The sequence below is a fragment of the Larimichthys crocea genome, chromosome XI (assembly GCF_000972845.2).
Source record: "Larimichthys crocea isolate SSNF chromosome XI, L_crocea_2.0, whole genome shotgun sequence".
Taxonomy (NCBI): Eukaryota; Metazoa; Chordata; class Actinopteri; family Sciaenidae; genus Larimichthys; species Larimichthys crocea.
In genome coordinates this window covers 15,617,871-15,638,022 of record NC_040021.1, presented here as the reverse complement: position 1 = coordinate 15,638,022, position 20,152 = coordinate 15,617,871, and the positions used below count along the sequence as shown (strand labels likewise).

The 20,152-nt window shown below is 39.9% G+C and overlaps 2 protein-coding genes across 6 annotated transcripts in view; one reads left to right on the top strand and one right to left on the bottom strand.

Moving 5' to 3' along the window:
- The window catches only part of atad2b (ATPase family AAA domain containing 2B), a 62,910-nt gene extending 49,460 nt beyond the window's left edge, over positions 1 to 13,450 (top strand). For both annotated transcript variants that reach the window (XM_027284234.1, XM_019264290.2), the window contains exons 27-28: positions 7,380 to 7,508; positions 12,081 to 13,450. In XM_027284234.1, coding sequence (XP_027140035.1) covers positions 7,380 to 7,508; positions 12,081 to 12,122 — 171 coding nt within the window. In that variant the 3' untranslated portion in view covers positions 12,123 to 13,450. The remainder of the gene's footprint in view (positions 1 to 7,379; positions 7,509 to 12,080) is intronic.
- The window catches only part of klhl29 (kelch like family member 29), a 198,059-nt gene continuing 190,741 nt past the window's right edge, over positions 12,835 to 20,152 (bottom strand). For all 4 annotated transcript variants that reach the window (XM_027284236.1, XM_027284235.1, XM_027284237.1 and 1 more), the window contains 2 exons: positions 19,594 to 19,738; positions 12,835 to 17,451 (listed from right to left, as the gene is read on the bottom strand). In XM_027284236.1, coding sequence (XP_027140037.1) covers positions 17,268 to 17,451; positions 19,594 to 19,738 — 329 coding nt within the window. In that variant the 3' untranslated portion in view covers positions 12,835 to 17,267. The remainder of the gene's footprint in view (positions 17,452 to 19,593; positions 19,739 to 20,152) is intronic.

Genomic DNA, 20,152 nt, shown 5'->3' with positions numbered 1-20,152 from the left:
TGACGATTGCAGATGAGAATTCAGTAACAAGAAATCCAATCTGTCCCAGCAATTTTTCCTCCATCTTACCAAGAACACACAGTTTATCGTCTGCTCTGCTGTTTTCTTTAGCAGCTGCCTAGAAAGAGCTAGTGTTTCCAGTTGCTGGCACAGTGTGGAGTCTTTTGGCTTGATGCTTAGCTATTACAGCATGTCAGGATTTCCTGTTTTAGAGAAGCCTGTCAACAGAAGTGGCCCCATTTTAGTTGTTTCGTATTCCTTGAAACAGGGGGGGTGAAGCGAAGCAGCCATCATACATGTCCATTCAACAAACAACAACTTAATACCAGTGCTGGACCAGGGTTTGATTGTCAATAAAAGTGTTTGAAGTGCTTCTTTTATTTCCATTTATCCCCACTGATGGCCTGACAGTATGGCTATTTGCATGTAATTGCAGCTACTCACATAGCTGTGCCTCTTGGCCATGCATGTGGGAGCCAGAATAGTGTCAACAGCTCACACAACATAAACATACCAATCCCTTGTATTTCCTTCATAATCTATAGTAGTTTGCCTTCTTTCCAAGACCCACGGGTGATTTATTGTGCCCCTTTTGCAGAACTTGCACCTTATGCAGCCCACTCAACCCATGGCGTGTATAAACTTAAGGTTTGTAGTTATGATTATCCTCACAATACATAAAAATGACTTTTTAAATGCTTGGCTTGGCTTTTGTCATTGTAATAGCAGTCAGCAGGACTCCAACCACTGGAAGCAAAAGAGAGAAAAAAACTGTACAACATTTTTCATTGCTGGAAAAATGCTGCAGCAGCTGGAAGGGATATAATATAATAATGCTAAATGCTATTACATTTTTTAGTTAATAGCCAAGGTGGGAAGTAAAGTCAGAGTAAAATTTAAAAAAAAAAAACAACAGAACTGTGGATGACTTATTGGAAATGTCAGCAAAAAAACAAACAAACTGTGTAATGAATATAAAGGGGAGGTTCATGTAAACAGATTTTGTTACATCACCTGCTGGCGTAAAATGCCTCAACAACAAAAATGTACTGTAGAGCTTTAAGCAGAAGTGCCTATTTAGATGCATCTATTTTTTCCCAGACTGTGCATGTTTGTGTATTCTGAAAACATATTCTCATAATGTACAACGGACAGTCTGCAAGGCTTCTGGCTTTGTCAGCATGTTTCACTGTTTAACACCTTTCCCTCCACAACCCACACAAACACACTTGTTGCACTACGCATGTAAAGGACACTGAATTGATTCACCTTTATTTCCCTTGAGGTTTCCGCACATTTAACCATAGCTGGTCGATAGTTAGTCCTTTTCAAAACCATGACCTAATCATAACCTTAAACTTTTTCTATATTCGTTAGTTTGTCCGTTGTTTTGCCTTCGGTGCATTTATTTTAAAAACATCTCTGCATCAGAGGTTTGTGGAGGCGTGTGTGAAGTCAGTGCAGTTAGAGTTTCTTCTCCTTTATTACCTGGTGATATTGAATCTCTGCTGACTTAGATCTATAAAATATTTAAAAAAGATTCCTGTAGCGAAATATGTTATTTTCTCATATGTATCTCTTTTTACTGAATATTATCTTTATTCTTTAAAACAGTTTTTCTCCCCAAAGCCTGTCACTGAAAACAGTAGAGTAAAGGTTATTTCATCATTTTTGCACTCATTATTCGTTATTCCTACCTTGATCTTCAGCGGCAAACAGTGGGGAATAGTGCGATATCAGTGAGAGCAATTACTCTTCAAACAGACAGCATGCCACAGTCCAACAATGATGTGTTCTGTTCTCCAATATTTTCTTGTTGATTTGCCTTAAGACAGAACCAGAAAAATGTCATTGCTGAGACTGTTAGATAATGCATTAACAGAAGGATCTAATGTCAGACAATTACCTCGGTAATCTTTGTTTTCAATAAATTGAGATGGGTTTTGGTACCACAAATGTCTCTTAAGGATATCAAAGCTTCAAATAAAACACAGGAAAAGTGTAAAATATGGTACATTTCATAATGGATAAGGTTGTATTCTCATTACATGGCATGCTTGTTTCTATTGCATTAAGTAATGGACACTACTGTATATGAAACATTACGTTTAATGTTCTGCAATAATGTTAATTCTAAAAGAAAGATACTGTTTTAGTGGAACCACTTGTAGAAAGTGCATGTGGAAATGTGGAAGTGAGATTTTGCGTAAATTTGTCATAGTCAAACTTTTTTATCTTCAGGCCTCGGTCCTTTAGTGTTTTTTTGTTTTGTTGTGTGTTTCAATTGCGAATAAGAGATGTGCCACATTTTCCAGTTGAAAGACAAACCTGGAATGACATTGGGTCTGCCTTTACTCTCTCCACAGTCGAAGCTTAATTTAAGAAGTGTTTAGGAAAGCCACTTCTTAAACCACGAGTGAGTATTCTAGGTTATGGCCTTGTCCTCATTTAATTCATACCCTGTTCAGGAAACTGGCCCCGAATCTCTAAGCTCTATATTGATTTTTACACAACTCCTTTATTGATCTTTGTCCTAAAGTGAGCAACAGTATTATTTCTTAGTTATTTATACTTGCTGGCAAATTGAACTATTTTAATATTGTGAATGTCTGAGTCAGTTAGTGTACATACATCTACAAAAATAAATCTTTTATTTGGCTACATATTAACCTAATAAGTAAACAAGCAATTCCATTCAGTGGATTACGTTTATTTTATTAAATTATGTAGTTTAATAGACATCTTGGACAAATGAACCACATAATATGCACAGATATCAGAGGGCTGGGAATTTACCAGTGATTGAATGTTAGAGGTAGAGACAACCATCGCATATTTAAGATGAGCTAGTAACCACGGCGCAGAGCTTTTACATGCCCAGCTGAAAGGGCTGGCCATTTCCTTTTAATGAGCTGAGACCATGGTAATGTGATTTGTCATGATCTTCCCTGACCCTTATAACACTATCTATATTACATTACCTGTGTGACCAAGTACCCTGTAAGCCACATTAAACGCCACTGCAACTGGATTTTCTCCTAGCAAATCGCCATCCACTAGTGTTACATCCACCCTCTGCCCTCACTTAATGAATTCATGGTAACAAGCAAACTAGAATCATTTATAAATCTGTCTTTTGCTAGTTTGAGATGCCAGAAAAAAAGTAAATTAAAACAGGAAGAAAAGGGTGAATTGTTCTCTTAGAGGCAGCTATTGAAGGCTTAATGGCATCCCTGGTGATGGTGACTGTTGAGCTTCAAATCCTTGTGTTTTTTCCCCCCCTCACTGCCGGGTAACCCTTTTCTCGCACTCAGCACTGAGGATGGCTCTTCATGCACACACGTAGCTAGTGAAGCATCCTTCAGTAATCAAAGAGGAAGCTCCTCTACCATATCACAGTTACCTTTGGTCTGCAAGTATAATTGTTAACAGGTTATTTGTTTGAAATGATAAATTCAAAGCACCACAGCGATGTTGTTTCTCCTTTCATTATTGCAGAATGAAACACACTTATTTACAGCCATCAAATTATATTACCATCCACTTTGCATGATTACATAATAGCATTTTTTTAAGTATAGCACTGTGGGGTGAGTTTAATGTGACATTTTACTATTTATGTTTAAAGAGCACCTTAACCCCAATGGAAAATGATTGGCAGCTTTTGAGATTCCCACATCGCTGTAGTGATGTAGGCCAGAGTGTGGGCAAAGTGGAAAACTAGTGCAGCTTGCAAATAGTGTTAAATTTCACAAGTGACATTTGTACTTTTATTAATATGAGCCTTGCAACACAGCTGTTTCAAATCAAGGCACAGGGAAATGTAAGAAACTCGTGTCAGAAATGCAAAATAAATAGTTTTATGAGATGTAGTAGGCGAGATCCACTGCTTGTTTTATTGTCTCCCAGTGATCTTAACCTGGCCTGTGGGCGGGCGGGGCAAGAAGAATATGAGAATTACCAGCATGCCTGTGCATTGGGTTGATGATGTGACCAGACTTGACATTTCATCTGGTTCACAGGTCAGGGGTTAAATACCAGAGCTGTAGCACTGTATGATGAAGCATGTTGGTGCCTCTGGTCTCTAGTCTGAATCCAGTCACATGAATCAGTCCTGGTTTGTTCCACTTTTAAATTTAGTGTGTGTTCTTCTGCATTTGCATGGCATTTTGACTTTGGTAAATGCATTTTAAATAGCGTAATTGTCAGCCCTGAATGTGGCACAAATGATCATACGTGAGCATAAACCCAGTATGAATTATTGTGTTAAAGGTCCAGTGTCCAAAGGATTCTATTTACAGGATATGGCTGAAATGGAATATAATGTTTTCATTAGTCGAGCATGAACCTTTTATATCTACACATGCTGCTGATCCTCTTCCTCAGTGTCCGCCATTAAGCCACGGTGTTTCTAAAGGTAGCCCAGAATAGACTGGCTCTAGATGGGGGCTGGAAGCAATACATTGTTAGAGCAAATACATGGTTAGATGCCACTATTTTCTACACACAAGTCCTTTAAAATATACCCTGAAGGTGAATATAAACCCCTATTTATAATCAAATCCTCTTTCAGGCAGAATTTTGCCACTAATATAACTCTACTTACAATTATTCTACTTTCTTCTATAAGGCCGCACTCTTCCGGAGTCCTCTTAGCTTCATCTGGGGTCTTAAGAAGCCTGACGATAGATAGAGATGTAAGTAAAGAAAGGGATGCGAGTAAAGATGGGGAGGGGAAGATGGACCACAGAGTCTGATGGGGTGAGGTTAAATGGTCCATGTCAGTAGCAGTCTTTAACGCATGGGATTACTGCCCTTTTGTGTGCAGTGAGCTCACTCAATCACTGAGCCTGTGTAAGACACACTCACACCATTTACCCCACACTGCCACAGACATCCTGATCAAGCAGACTCGCTGGGAAGTACACCGCTGCAATCAGCTGGCTCACAGTAACAGGAGAATAAATTGAGGGGATGAAGAGAGATGGAACAAGGAAGGAAAGACATGAACAAGAAGAGGACAGACACACTGGAAGTAAACAAGGAAAAGTGTTGTGTCTGGGGGGAAAAAAGTGGGTTTGAGAAGGATGTGAGGAGACCCTCTATGATACATTGAAGTAGGCAGGAGATGCTAGGAGGCACTATGTGAAAATGAAATACACTTCAAGCAAGAGATGGGAAACGCAATGAAAAATAGAATTAAGTACGGTGGCAGCTGGATGGAAAAAAAAGGTTGGAGCAGTGTCTCATAGAGAAATCTCTCTTTATTACACATATGTGAGATGGGTTGTAATGACGCTAATTAAATCTTTTATGCATGTGTTGTTAAAGTTGGCATCTCACTGGGATGTGCTCCATTTGGGTCTTTTTTTTTATGAGTTGATGTGGCTCGCTTGAAATCTATGAAACCTGAGAACTCCCTTGATGTCAGACCGGAGTAACTTTATAAAAAGCACAAAAAGAATCCAATAAAATATGCTCAATATAGAGCAGCCGACAACACATTGTGATGATCATTATCACTGTGCATGAATTCTGAATATTAGAGAAATTCTTATTGGTCTTAGATTCTGTATGCATGCTTTATTTGTCAAGGGACCTATAGTTATTAGGTTGGCCAGATGGAGGTTTTTATGTCAAAGGCACATTACCGGTGAATCCTCCTACACTGCCAGATTAAGTTATGGAAGTGTGAATATCTGAAAGGTATTATCTCCTCAAAGTCATGTTTCCAGGCTATTGAGTTCAGTATGATAAGCACCTACTGGATGTCAAGCTGCGGAAAATATGGAAGCTTTTTTTATTCATGTTTGAGATGTGTTTTCTTCTTTTTTCTCCTTTATGATGGCGTTTAAGTCTGAGAATTCAAGGTAATCTACGCACAATGCAAAAACTTAGAACATTTATGTAGATAATGGCGTCATAAATGTTGAGAAAGCAGAGCAGAAAAACATGTTTATTGAAATAGCTACCAAATGTCTAACCTGTCCCTTTCTTTCTTAATGGTGTGTGTGTGTGTGTGTGTGTGTGTGTGTGTGTGAGTGTGAATAACTTTTACAGAGTTGTAATTGGTTTCTGTGATGCATCTACAAAAAAAAACTGTCTAAAACCAAGACAGCACTCTTGACAAGGCCTAATAATCTCCCCTGTCAACCATTACTTTTAGTGTTAACATTGTGGTGGGTAGATGAAAGAATAGTTATGCAACAGTAGCCGATATTTGGCCTCATGATTATCCTAGGAGACTTTCCGGAAGCCATAGTCAGTGCGGCTTAATGACATTTTGGCAACCAAGTACAAAGCTAATACATTGAACACCTAATGTAGTGGGCATTGTGGACCCATATGACACGGTATCCATAATGTTTTGCTGGTTCATGATATTTCAGCTAAAAGCTTTTGGGAAACAGCTGAAATTCTAACAGTCACGGTGGATCCCAAGGGCAGCTCGTGTTTTTGAAATTCACTTTTCCGTCACTCCATCAGAGGTGCTGAAAAGTAAAAAAAAATTTTTTTTTTAAATCCCTAACAAAGTGAAGTGTTGCTCTCAAGGTTAAATTTCGGCTCGTGAGTTCAATTTGTCTGTGTGGATTAAGGTTCCGCTGAAGTTTTTGTTGCCGTGAAGCGGTCATCTGTTACTTTAATCAAGACAACTGTTCTGTCATTTAAACAGAAATCACAGTCAGATGGAGTACAGCGATTAATACAATGCTAACCTTTTTACCTCTGTAATTTTTTCTTTTGCTCACTGTAATTATCTCTCAGACGTTCGCTGATGAGATGCTTTGACAAACATCCACGTCTTATTAATCGTGACATTGCCTTGTTTTTTTTTTGTGTGTGTTCAACACACGGTCAGTGTCTCTGTCACACACACACACGCACTATTTCATTTCCGTTGAGCTTTCTCTGTTTGCCGAGTGTCAGTGATGGTAACTTTAATTATTGTGCCTTTGCTGTCTCAGTCCCTGCATTTTGATGAGCCTCCGTGTTTAAATACACGCACATATACACACTGTGGCTTGGGTAAAATGTGAGGAACAGGTCAATTAAAAGGGCCTTTGACTGTCCAGAATGTTTTAATTAAAGTAGCAGTGAAATGTAAACTTGGTTGTAATTATGATTAGCCTTAATTGGCTGTCACTCTGATCTTAATTGCTTTTGAATACAGCTGACCTCCAAATGCTTCATCTACATGCACCAACATCAGCGTTTAGTTTGTGTGACCAGTTATTTCACACTGTAAGCCTGTCTGTTTCATTAGTGTTCCATACACGTGTTCATCGATATCTGGGATAATGTTTAGTACCTGTCTTTAAGAAGGTTTTATAACTGAATACTTGATCTGCAATGTAATTTGTCGATTTGTAACTCCCCAGGCTCTACTGGATATGGTGGTGAAGAAGAGTGATGGCTACAGCGTGGAGCAGCTGGAGAGACTGTACTCCCTTCTCAGCCAGTGTATCTACCAGCACCGCAGAGAGTACGACAAGACCCAGCTACTAGAGGTCAGAAACACATTCTAGGCTAGCCTTTCTCTGTATCCACTGTCCAGCTGTTAGTAGAAAAGTCATTAGATTAAAATGATATAATAATATCATATTATACAATGGAGTTCAGCACATTATCTGCTGAGAGACTAGAGCTGAAAGTCTAAGGGATGATTGACAGAAAATGAACCGGTAACAAGTTTTCTAATGGCTTCAAGTCCCTAGTTTAAGTTCCAGATTCTCCGAGATGAATAATTTCAGTTTTTCTCAGTCGAGGATAGAAAATTAAATAGCTTTATTATTTGACAGCAATTAAATCTGTCTACTTGAGCTCTGGAAAATGGTGATTGGCATTCTTCACTATTCTAGGACATATTGTATGGACTTCAAAGCAAGATAAAACTTTATCTCAAAAGAAATTGTTGTGCAGCAGATGCTGTTCAAGGTGAACTGAAAATATAATGTGCAAATTCATAACACATACACACAATGCCAAAAGTATAAACAGGTTACTGGAGTGGATCATTCTTGCTGGTTAAGTTGGAATAATTATGATATTAGATGTAATGTTCCAATTTTTGCCCATCATGTCTCGTTATAATAGGGCAATATGACATTGTATTGTTTTTTCATCACACAATAGTTGCCCGAACACCTTGTTGCCAGTTAACCAGCAAGAAGTTTCAAGCCTCAAAGAGAATGAGTGAGCAAGACAAATTCAGTTGTGAATGAATGTGAGACTATCGTAGCTGTCTAACAAGGGGCATCTTTTGTGTGCAGTACAAAAGAGGTAATATTAGGTGTTTTGCAGGGCTTTATTGAGAAAAGAAACGGCCTGAAGATAAATATATATCTTCTGCCTTCATCTATCATTTTGTGTTGCAGTTTTGACAAGCAGAATAACTCAGTCCAAGTTTCATGATGCCAAAGGAAAGGTTCATCGCAGTGATTCTAAACAACTGGTATCGGAGAAGGGATTCATGTGTGTCACGGTGGATAGATGCTGACTGTGGAAGTAGAGCTGAGCAGTAATGGTATAAATCAATATGAGGCTTAAAATTTAGGATTACAATTTCAAATGTTCTGTATTCAGAAATTTGAAGGAGGTCTTGGCAGCATAAGAAATAGAGTTAATTAATATTTCCAACTAACAGAGTTAAGCCTGTATGACCCAAGGAGTTAATACATTTCCGTGCCCCGCTTGTCATTTAGTTTAATTTAATCAATTTAGACTAAATAGAAGTTTATTACTGTCAAATCAAGGTCATAAAATGTTTAAAAATGAAAAAACAACAAATCTTTATCGAAGCACACTAGGTGTGCGGAGTGTTTCGTCTCTCTCTCATGTGCAGTGAGCAGTGGTTAACAAAAAGAGACTGAATACAAGGTAATTTTTTTTCCATTTTTTTTAATTTTCATTTTTGATCTCCCTTGACAGTGTTCCATACAGAGAAAGCTGCTGTATATTTTCCCAGAATCCCATCTGGTCATCTGCTGCTGCTGTAGGATGTCGGCGCAGACAGAGGGCCAGGAATGGTAGTGTCCTGGAGTTGGTAGCCAGAACTGGCTGTCAGACTATCAGAGAGAGGAAGTGGGAGAGGGGGAGAGAGAGAGAAAGAGAGGGAGAGAACAGTCAGCCAGGTGGTGCCGCCTGTCGACAGGCCGGCTGGTGGAGGATGGGATGGGGGACGGCGGGGAGGTGGGCGCATGTCTGGGTTCATTTCATCCTGCCAGCCTAAATTGGTGTTTCCAGAGCAGAAATGTCAGCTCGTTTGGCACGTGTTTTGTTTGCCTGTGTTTCCAACACACATCTCGCCTCCGCAGCAGGTCATCTCCTTGTTTCCTCCCTAGAGAATGCGGAAACATGCACACACGTATCCAGGTTGGTACTCTGCGTGACGGCTGAAGCCATTTCCACTTAATGTTACTCTGTTGCCGCGCACGGTGTTTGTGTCTACGTCGCGGAGACGAGTGAAATGAAGCATGTCCATACATTTGTCTCCTTTACTCTCCCCGTCCTCCTCTGGGGTTTGGCTAGTCTCAGCCATCCAGAAGAGCTGACCTTTTAGCAGATGGAGTGGACTGCACCCTGCTTCCAGTTAAAGTCATCTCCGCTCTGTACTCAATAACATGCCAAGTATGTTCTTATCTACAAATTGGCATTCAGATTGCCCTAGGCTTAATGTTTCATTTTGCCGTGTTTCAGACAGCAATTTAAAACTGTAAGAGCCTTTGACCTTTAACCGGAATCTGTGTGATGCCGCAGCAAGCTGATCCTCATAAGGGTTTGGTTATTTTTCTGCTTATTTGTGTGTTTGCTGCTCAAGATTGTGGCCCGCGGGTCATTTAATATACCCGTTTTGGCTTACTTGTTTATCGAAAGCAGCATCAGAGGCAGTGTCGATTGTTCCTAAAACATACTGAATTTCTAGCTCCATTTAGTCATTTGATTGTGACTTGTTCTATGCAGATAGGCGGCAAAATGTAAATGGTTTTGTAGCAGTTTGTTGAACAGCCATCTAAAGACGAAATTATAAATCCATCGTAAAACAGGCAGAGAAATCCGTTTCCCCACTGACAGTAGCCTTTTGTAGAACAGAATGCAGAGCAGCCCGAGCTTTCATCATTGTGAATCGTGTTGTCAGTACCTTGTGAAACAACACCTTCATCCAGGCGCAGCACACAAAATTGTTCTCTGTCGACTCTGGCTTTTTCTTTTGTGGAAAGAAAATGTTAGGCTGTGGTTGTTTTTGCTCTCCTAACCTACACGTACACACTGCAGAGGGCCTTGTTCTCTCTGGGATTGTAGGAAATTTGATCCGGGGAAATTGAGGAAATCACTAAGTCAGGTGAAAGTGGATAAGACAGTTTCAAAGAAGATGGGTACAGCAAGTACTTTATTACACCTGTGTCACAAATTGTTTGAACATCACAAATTGAGGACATTGTAGCGGTGTAGGGCACACGATGTTGGATTTTTTTTTTTTTGATGGCTCCCTTCGTGAGTCAAAACTCCTAATTATGCCATGTTGTATGCAGGAACTAAACCATGTTATTGCTGGTCGACTTACTCTCATGTTCATGAGAGAGAGACACTAACTAATAGGCCTAACTTTATGATAGTGAGGCACAGTGTAGGCGCTGCGGATGCTTGTTATATTGTCTGCTGTGTTTTAGGGATGACAAGGTGATAGACCTTCAGGCGGGTAGACTTCGATCACAGGAGGTGCAAAACGTCAAGGCGGTGTAGAGCTTATTTGTGTGCTGGTGTGTGTGAGTGCACTGTGAGACGGGCACACACACAGTGTTAAAAACATGGGCTGCATCTGATGAACTGAAGCTTTTAAGGAATTTTCTAAATTAGCGACTTTTTATTCAGCTGCACGTTAACTTCACTTTTTTATACCTTCATTGAATTTTCTAACGGGTCTGACCTGGAGCTAAGAGTTGTGGGTATGATAAACTGCTAAGTGCTTTATTGATGGCCACTATGCACCCTTAGTTTCATTTAACAGAGGACGTGAGCAGCAGTTAATCTGTTTGTGTGTGTGTGTGTGTTGATGAGAGGATTACAAACATTAATCATCAGATATTAGCTTGTGAGTTCAATGCCATTTTACAGCGAACAAAAGTATGCATGAGCATAGCATTCATTTTAACTTTTCAATCTGTTCAAACTTCTGAGAGCATTTCTGAGGTGATTCGTCACCGGAAGACGCATGAAATACAATCGAAACAAAAGCATACAAGAAGTTTTGGACTGCTCGCTAAATCAGACAAGTATTTAGGGCTGCAAATATCTGTCATTTTTGTGATGAATTATCAATTCAGTTAAGAAAAACAACAAATATTCACATTTGAGAAGCGTGAACCAATGAATATTTGACATTTCATTAAAATGACTTTCATCAGTGATCAAGATCTAAAGTTTCTGCTTTAATGACCCACTTTAAAATTATGCTCTTTTAAAAAAAATCGTGCTACAAAAATAATTTAAAAGGCGCCACAAATAGAAGCGCTCAAAACAGAGTTTGTAGTATCTGCTAATGGCTCCTAATTACACTCATCTGTTTGCGTAAATTATGACTTTTAGCATATGAGATGGTGGCCGTCCTTCCCTGGAGAAGTTGATCTCTCTCTTCAGAAATGTGAATTTGCTTTTTACTGTGAGGTTTTTCACTTACGCTGTAGACGTTGGAATTGGTATCTTGTAGCGACGTCTGTCGCACTGACTCAGCCATTCAGATGAGAGAACACACACAGTGTAACATCTTCAAGGCATTAATCATGGTCTATTGCAGGCTAACATCCATCTCTCTTCCTCCGGCTCTGTTCAGATTTAGTCAGTGTCAAACTCTGCTGTTTCCATGCTGAGAAAAATCGGCTGTCTCATTCCAGCACAGCTTTGCTTCATTTTACATCATTTATCATGGTGAAAGCTGTTGTTTGCTGTGGGAAATTTCCAAGTAATATTGAAACCGTGGCACACAGATGCTTTATACACACATTCGAGTTTGCTGTGTTGGTTGAGACTAAGCACTGTCTGTATGTGTGTGTGCGTCTTTCTCTCTCTCTGTGTTTGTGGTGCAGGAGATGGAGGAGAGGATCCAGCATTTTGATACATTCCTGTGAAATGGAGAGAATACCTATCAGGTAGATCCTGAACAGCCTGGGACCACAAAGACACATACAAACTGAGTAAGAGAGAGCAATGGAGCTTCTGAGTCCAGCCCTCATCATTGAAAACACACACAGAGAGAAAATTTGGTGCCCCTCTTCCCGCAGGGGAGGGAATGCGACGAGGGCGAGGACAGAGACATTTAATGGTGCTATCGTCTCAGGAACCTGGCCAGATCCAGACCCATTCTACACAACCAAACCCCTGGAGGTGTGTCAGTCACACACGCGCGCACACACCAACAGTGACGGGCAACCCTGGTGCTACTCGGGTGCTATCCTAAACTTTTATCCATGCTGCTCTTGGGATTACTTCTTAACTTGGATGACTAGCAAAACCAATAGATCGGGTGATGTCATATCGCAGCCTGGCTGCTTCTCTCAGAAGCAGGCCACGCACGCACACACACACACACACACACACACACACACACACACTGACACTTAGGTATGCGTGCATTTCTACAAAAACACACACACACACCCACACACTCACTCAGATCCTCACCAGCAGAAGTGTGAATGCAGAGTGCCGCTAGGAGATGAGGACAGATAATGTTCTGAATCACTGAACTACATTGCTGAGCCCATCTTGCCCTCGAGTGGAACGCTTCGTCATTGGCCAGTTGTCACCATGATATTATGCGGCTCGGTTTTTTTTTCTTTCTTTTTTTTTTTTTTTTTTGCTATTTTACCTACTTGATTAGTTTAATATCTGAGCCACCGTCAAGGACACTCACCCCCAGACAATAGTTTACAAAGAAGTTCTAGTTGGATTACAAACTAGTTGAGGTCAGCACATCAGAACTAGAACCCATTATGTCCTCTTCATCACAGCGGTCATGGTGTGAAAATGCCCGCGCAGTGCTCGTCTCAGAGTTACTGAGGAACAAGCATAGCGCCACCTGTATGTCAACTATACATCCACCTCACTGGGAACATTCACTCATTCGCAGTCTTGTTATGTCCTGAATAGTTTTGTGGTAGCTGAGCCCCCCTCCCTCACTGCATTCACAGCCTGAATGTTTTCCCTCCTTGCTCAAGCTGTGCCCGTCAGTTGATTTTCCTACCGACACCCCCGGCCGAGGAACTGGAAGCAGTACAAATTGGAATGCGTCTAGAGTTTGCACTGCCTAGTGTGTGCCTTATTTGAAAACCTCATACGAAACTCTGATATATTGAGCAGGATTTTTTTATTTACTTCTCGTGACAATGAACAGGCTCCCATGTTGGGGTGGGTCCTAACCACTGAGGTCCCAGTGACCTTGAAGCAAAAAAAAAAAGATATCTCAATGCCATTTAGGTCGTTTCAAAACATATCTCTCTTATACATCTCCAACCTTGGCCAAGATAAAAAGTAATTAACATTTGAAAAATCTGAGGAATACGAAAGGAATTTAATACCTACCTACTATGTCTGTCAGTTTCTCAAGGGCAGATATGTCCCAAGCACTTGAAATGTTTTTTTTTTAAGTTTTTTTTTTTTAATGCTATTTAAATGTATTCATGCCCTGTTAAACGCCGACCTGATGGGGAGGTCAGTCTCCACCTGAGCAGACAGCAGGTGTAAGAAGAGGTTGACGACACCAGCTTTTCTTCAGTTTTTCATATGCAAAACATAATGATGTGACTCAAAAACGATTTATTGTGCCAAGTGTTCTCCCACTCCCTCAAAAGGTGCTGACATAATGGTGCCTGTTCACACGAACTCTGTTTCAACTATGAAAATGTTCTATTAGATGGTAATAACAACCTATGTATTATGTTGTGTATTTGATAATTATTTTTTACATTTTTTTTTTTTATACGATGCTTTGCTTGAGTTTCTTGTTTTTGCATGGGTTGTCAATCCATAACGAACAAGGCCATTCTAGGCAGTGCCCGTCACAAAGGTGTATAAAGCATTACATGATTTCTTTTTTTTTTCTCATTTTAAATGTGTGTACCGACTCTGTGGGTTTATTTCTTTCTGTTATTCTCAACACCAGGCGAGAGAAGCTGGACTCTAATCTGTGGGCAACATGATATATGTTTTTTGACTGCAGTAAATGAAGGTGTTTACTGAAGCTTTATAAGGTTTTCATGGCATTTTCACGGTTTGGAGAGATGCCATATTTTGAGCAGGTGTAGACTGGAGAAGGCCCCTTCTTTCTCTCAAAGCACTCTTGTCCAATCCTCAAACCTCTTGGTGCAACTCTGACCCCAGCTCACCTCTGCCTTTTTCTCAAATTCTAGGTGACAAAAGCAAAGACCATATGCAAACTGGCAATGACAGGTTAGCACTTGGACTACTGCAGAGAGAAAAACCAACGCTACCTCAGCTTAATTTATTTTAATGCGAAAACTGTTTACTGGGTACAAACGCAGTATTTTTCTCTCCCTGAAATACTGTTGCAACATCTACAGTACCATCTAAGGTACCAGGTCAGTGCAACCACGGCTGCTGCAGTAATCCAAGAGTTGTTTATATCTCTCTGATTGTTATGTATGTTTGCATTTGAGCCAGATGATGATTGCATACATTTTAAAGATATTTCATGAATTGTATATTTTATGCTTTAGTTTCAGGTTAATTTCTACTGTACCTTGACACTGAGGAGATAATCCTAGATCTGCTCCTCTTTCATATTATCACCCCATACCTTGTTAGAAGCTATAGAGAGCATTTTCTGCCTCTTTACACACGCCTTTTTTTTTATTATTATTATTATTTGTTTGTTTTTTTTGCAGATTTTCATCTCATGATTCTGATTATTTATTATTAAACATGTTTTACACCTAATATTCAGTAAATTGTCTTTTTGTACGTTTGAAATCTAACAAATCGGTGAGCGTCACACGTCCGTTTTGAATAATTTTGCTGAATTTGCGTAGCGTTTGTGTAGCAGGTTTATTTGGCGTGTACGGGGGAATAAAGGGTTTACAGGTCTCTCAGGTTCAACACGCGACAACATGCCCTTTCAACTTTTCTATTTATTTCATTGTTCTGGTGTTTTCTTCGTTCAAGTGGTTACAGACTGTGGCATACTGGAAGAGACTAACATTGGGAAGGAAGTGATATTTAAAAGAAAACAAACATCCCAGGAAGAGAAACAGGACCAGACTAACCTTTTTAATGTTTTTCACTTTGTCTCCACTTTCTGCCAAAAGAGTTATTTTTTATGGATTTAAAAACGCATATGGAAATAAAATATGGGTAGTTAAATGTCATACATTGTGATATTCCTTTCTTATTATAAATTGTAGCCAGTTTGGACTAACAACCAATTTTTGTCTGGTAGTTGAGACTACTTAGTCCAGTATGCAGAAGGAAAGGGTTTGTTCTATCCTGAATTACTTTGTTCTTCCCTATTTTTCACTATTAATTTAGTCGAGACTTTCCATAGCTTTGTCACTTCTGTTCGTTTGTGTATTTTAACACACCTGTTCACAATTGTTACGTTAGTGTAAGTTATATTTGAAATGAAACATTTACTGTATTTCTCAAATAAACTGCTGTGATATACTTGAAATAAAAAGGTTCAAACTGTAAATTTCAAGTGCTTTGTAAGTGATTTTTCTTACTGTAAGACGGATGTGAAATTCACACCTGTAGTTTTAGATGATCTGTGGAAAAGGAGAGTGTGAAAGCAAATTTGGGAAACCATTTCGTCACATCAGCTTTTTAAAGTGACACTTCAAGTAGTTTGAGATGTGAACAAGATACTTACCTTCACTAGAGCTCATGTCTTTACCATTTTCTTTATTTATTAGATGGTATACAAAAAAGACTCCACACTGTGTTCATGTTCTGGTATATGTATTAGGTTTCAATAATAACAACTGTTAATTTCTCCTTTTTGGGTACAGATTTACAGACATACCATTTTGAATCCAACCTATGATTTTTTTTTTTTCTAAAAACATTTATACAGAATTGCCTTCAGGTTTTAAAATATACATATTTCCTTCCTGTATTTACAGAATAACAACCCTACATCATTTTGTGGGTTGCAATGAAACATTTGTATAAAACAAAGCGGTGCGGGGGAAACTGATGTAAGACACAAAATATGGATCAACAGATAACTTCTATGATAACAGTCACAGGTGGTTATTGTGCTTTTTTTTCCGGAGGAACTGTCCAAACTTGAGCATCTGATCAGATGTCAGTAGAAGGAGGAATTCCCTCTCTCTCTAAATGCAATGCCGTCTTTGTCCCAGAGACCAGGAGATTATGAATCGGAAGGGGAGAAAAGAAAATCCACTCACCCTTCAGATGATATCGCAATCAGACTGGAAATTTGCGCAAGAACAAAGAAAAAAGAAAAAAGATTTCCTCTCTTTAATCCCTATGTGACCCAGATTTAATGGTTTTTCCTATGTTTAGTAAGTCATTAAAGGAACCAGGTAACACAGAGTTCAAAATCTGTTTTTAAAATTACCTCATAAATCCAAACTCACAGTAGGAATTTCAATTCCTGATACAGAGGAGAGAGAAGAAACTGATAAAGAGTAAAACAGTTCCTGTGCATTCCTTTTTCTTTCTCTATTCCTCCTGCCCTGTAGATGTCATGGACTGAAAATGCTTAAATACCAAAAAGAAACTACTCTAATAAATGACTATGAAACCTACACCTGTCAAACATAATTCTCAACTAGGGACAACACTCTGGATCTGCAATGGCTTTCACTGCACTGAGTCAGAGTATCATAAAGAATAAGAGAGGTGGTGAGTTCACAGAGATCTGGAAAAGACAGAACTGAAACAATGATGACTTTACTGAAAACCAAGGAGGCTGTAATTTACTAAGAGGGTCCCTGTGCCTGTTGGATGAGAGGATGAACTACTACCATGACACATACAGTACTGGAGGTTAGGCATCGTCACCTGACATGGCTGAGTAGTTGAACATGAGTACATTCTGCACAGGGCTTTTTCTTTTCTTTTTTTTTTTTTTTTTTTTTGAGGGGGTGGGACGGGTTACAGGGTGGATGGATGCTGGCGTCAAGTCCAGAGGTCGCTGATCGACCGGCCTGGCCCTAAGCTGCCATCTCACGTCGTCCCACAACCTGGAGCTCAGCTGGTGTTTGGTGTCGACCCGTTGTGATCGGCCACCCTCAGCCGCTCTGAATGTACTTCTTGATGACCACACAGCCGTGTCTGAAGAGCGGGCAGGGCAGTGACTGAAGGAGAGTCCAAGTGTTGGAGCAAGGGTCGAAGGTCTCCATGTTGCCGAGAGCTGGACCCTCACTGCTCACAATGCCTCCTGTGGCGTAGATCTTCCCGTCCAGGATAACAGCGCTGCATAGACAAGACAGAGTTTTGTTTTGCTTTGTTCAGTTACAATCCTTCAAGGAATAGACATTTTAGGAAATACTTGTATTCATATATAATATATATTATATATATATAGATATATATATAAATAATTTCAACAATAGCCATTCAATGTATTTACATATAGTAAATGTTACTGTTCGTGGCAGAGTCTACCATTCCCACTGTGGATTCAAATAACCCACCTCTCTATGCATTAGGTATTCACAGAAAATAATGCATGCTTGTAATCCAGCGTGACAGTTTGCAATTTTACCTGATTGATATCAGCCTCACCTCACTCTCTTACAACCGTATCGGAGGCTTATTAAGTTACTGCTAATGCAAACCCAACATTTCCTACTGCTGCTTCAAATTAAAAGCACCGGCTATTAGGAACAAATAATAATGAGAATCTGTGTCAGGAAGATAAGTGGGTGAAAGCGAGTGCGAGCTAATGTGGCTTTGATAATAGATAGCCATGACTCACAGCAAGCAGGAATATTGTTCTTATTCTTAATCATGATTAGACAACAAAGACACACAGAAGACGATATCTTCATAAACATGCTGATCGTCACGCTGGGGGCCACACCTGAGATTTTTTCACATCGTTGGCATGTGCCGCATGCCTAATAAGGCTACTTTGTAAGGGTGGGAGGGGAACAAAACATTACATTTCCTCTTGAGGGTGAGAGAGAAAACTAATGAAAAAGCAAATATCTGTACAAATGTGCTCATTTGATATGAGGAAACAGAAGCAGGAGTTTGTGTGCAGAGAGGATTAAAACTTGGGCAGTAAGCTGATTAGGGCTTTGTACTCCTATTGGGGTTTGGAACGATCTGCATTTACATAAGGTACGCGCTCAAACACACACGTGCACAGGACGAACGACGGGCAGTTCTATAACACAAATTCAATACTGAAAAAAGATTATTACATAAAATGGAGAGCATACAGGGCAAAGCCTGGAGCTGCTTGTCCTGATAAACAGAGGGGAGGTGCTGGTCTGCAGAGGGCCGGCCGCAGTGAGACTATCAGCTCTCCTGCACGATGACCTGCTGGACTTCATCTTGTGTGCGGGGCAATGCGCCGTAGATAGCACTGTTTCTGAGTATTTGTGTGTTTCTCTTTTGGCACCTCTGTGTGTTTGTTCTCTCCCCTGCATCTCTTCCTCTTCCTTGTGTGTCAGACTTAGTTAAATGTAGCAGAACAGCTGCCTGGCGTGTGCTGCTGCAGCTTATCAATAACTCTGACAACATGATTTATGTTATACATACTGCACATAAGATCACCGTCTGTAATTGCCTCCCAAATGTATTTCATGCATGCTTCTTTCTCAGCTCCTACGAAAAAGGGCTCAGGCTTAGAAAACAGTGGTTTACTATCCAACAAACTGCACACCTCAGTGGCTCGAGCTGTCTGGGATATTAGGATGTAATCCCACTGTTGTTAATTTTCATTTATTTCCCTTAATCAGGCATTATGTGTCCACAAATTGTCCAACAGTGATGTTGTTGTGTGGGCTCCCATTTCTTCTCTTTGTTTTAGAACATTAAAATCGCCTAACTATGTCCAAATAAACCCCAAAATACAAACGACTTACATATCACCGTATTAATTCAGAGCTCAGGATGAAATAGAGCGATTAAATGCTTTGAGAGAAAGTTGATTAAATCAAGCAGTTTCTTTTGATGGAGGATTTCTTTTGTTTTTCTCAGCATAACAGACAGCGGCGTTACTGATCAAGCAATTTTAAAAAACAAGCCCAAGAATTAGAAAGCTATTTTTTTTTTAATAACCTCAGTGCATTGTGTTGGAAACAGTGTCAGCCCATAACTGGCTTTGTTCACAGATTACTAATAAGCTTCAGTTTTACATATTTTTGGCCTTTTCAAGCTTTAATTGATAGAAACAGCTGAAGAGTGACAAGAATGCAGGGAGACAGAGATGGAGAATGACATGCGGGAAAGAGCCACAGGTCGAATTCGAACCCAGCAAGGCGGCTGCTCTACCAACTGAGCTAAACGCCGCCCCACTTCTATATATTTTTTTTGGAGGCTGTGTAATAATGTGTTGTTTTTTGTTAAAGTCGTTTGAGCACCGCTACGTTGGTAATCTCTTACCTGCAGAACTGCCGAGAGTGATTCATGTTGGGACCAGCCTTGATGTTGCCTTTGTCTGGGTCATAGATAGTGGTGGCTCGAGCGTAGGCTCCTCCCAGGATGAATATAAAACCGTTTAGACTCACTGCAGGGGCGTATTTGTTATCTAAAGATATGAGAGAAAGAGCAGAGAGAGAGGGAGGGAGGGAAGGAAGGAGAGAGTTTTGTTAAAGAAAATACAGAGCTATTGTTTGAATGTCATTCTCACACACAGCAGAAATTCCATTCAGTATAATGGCACCAATTTGTTTTTTTTTTTTCTTTTTGCTTCACATTTTTTCCCCCTGCGGTCTCCAGGCCGCATGCAAAAATCATCATCAACATTCTCCTTATCACTTTACAGATGTGCCATTCTCAAGATTGCTTTGGGAGGAGAAAACAGAATGGATAGCAAACCAGTGGAAAAAGCGGAGTTCATAAATCTCTGTGGCTTTATTGGGTTCTGCTCAAAATATGTTTGGGCTTGGCAGCAATATAAAAGAGTCACCTAAGTCCCAATAATTCACAATTGCATTACACC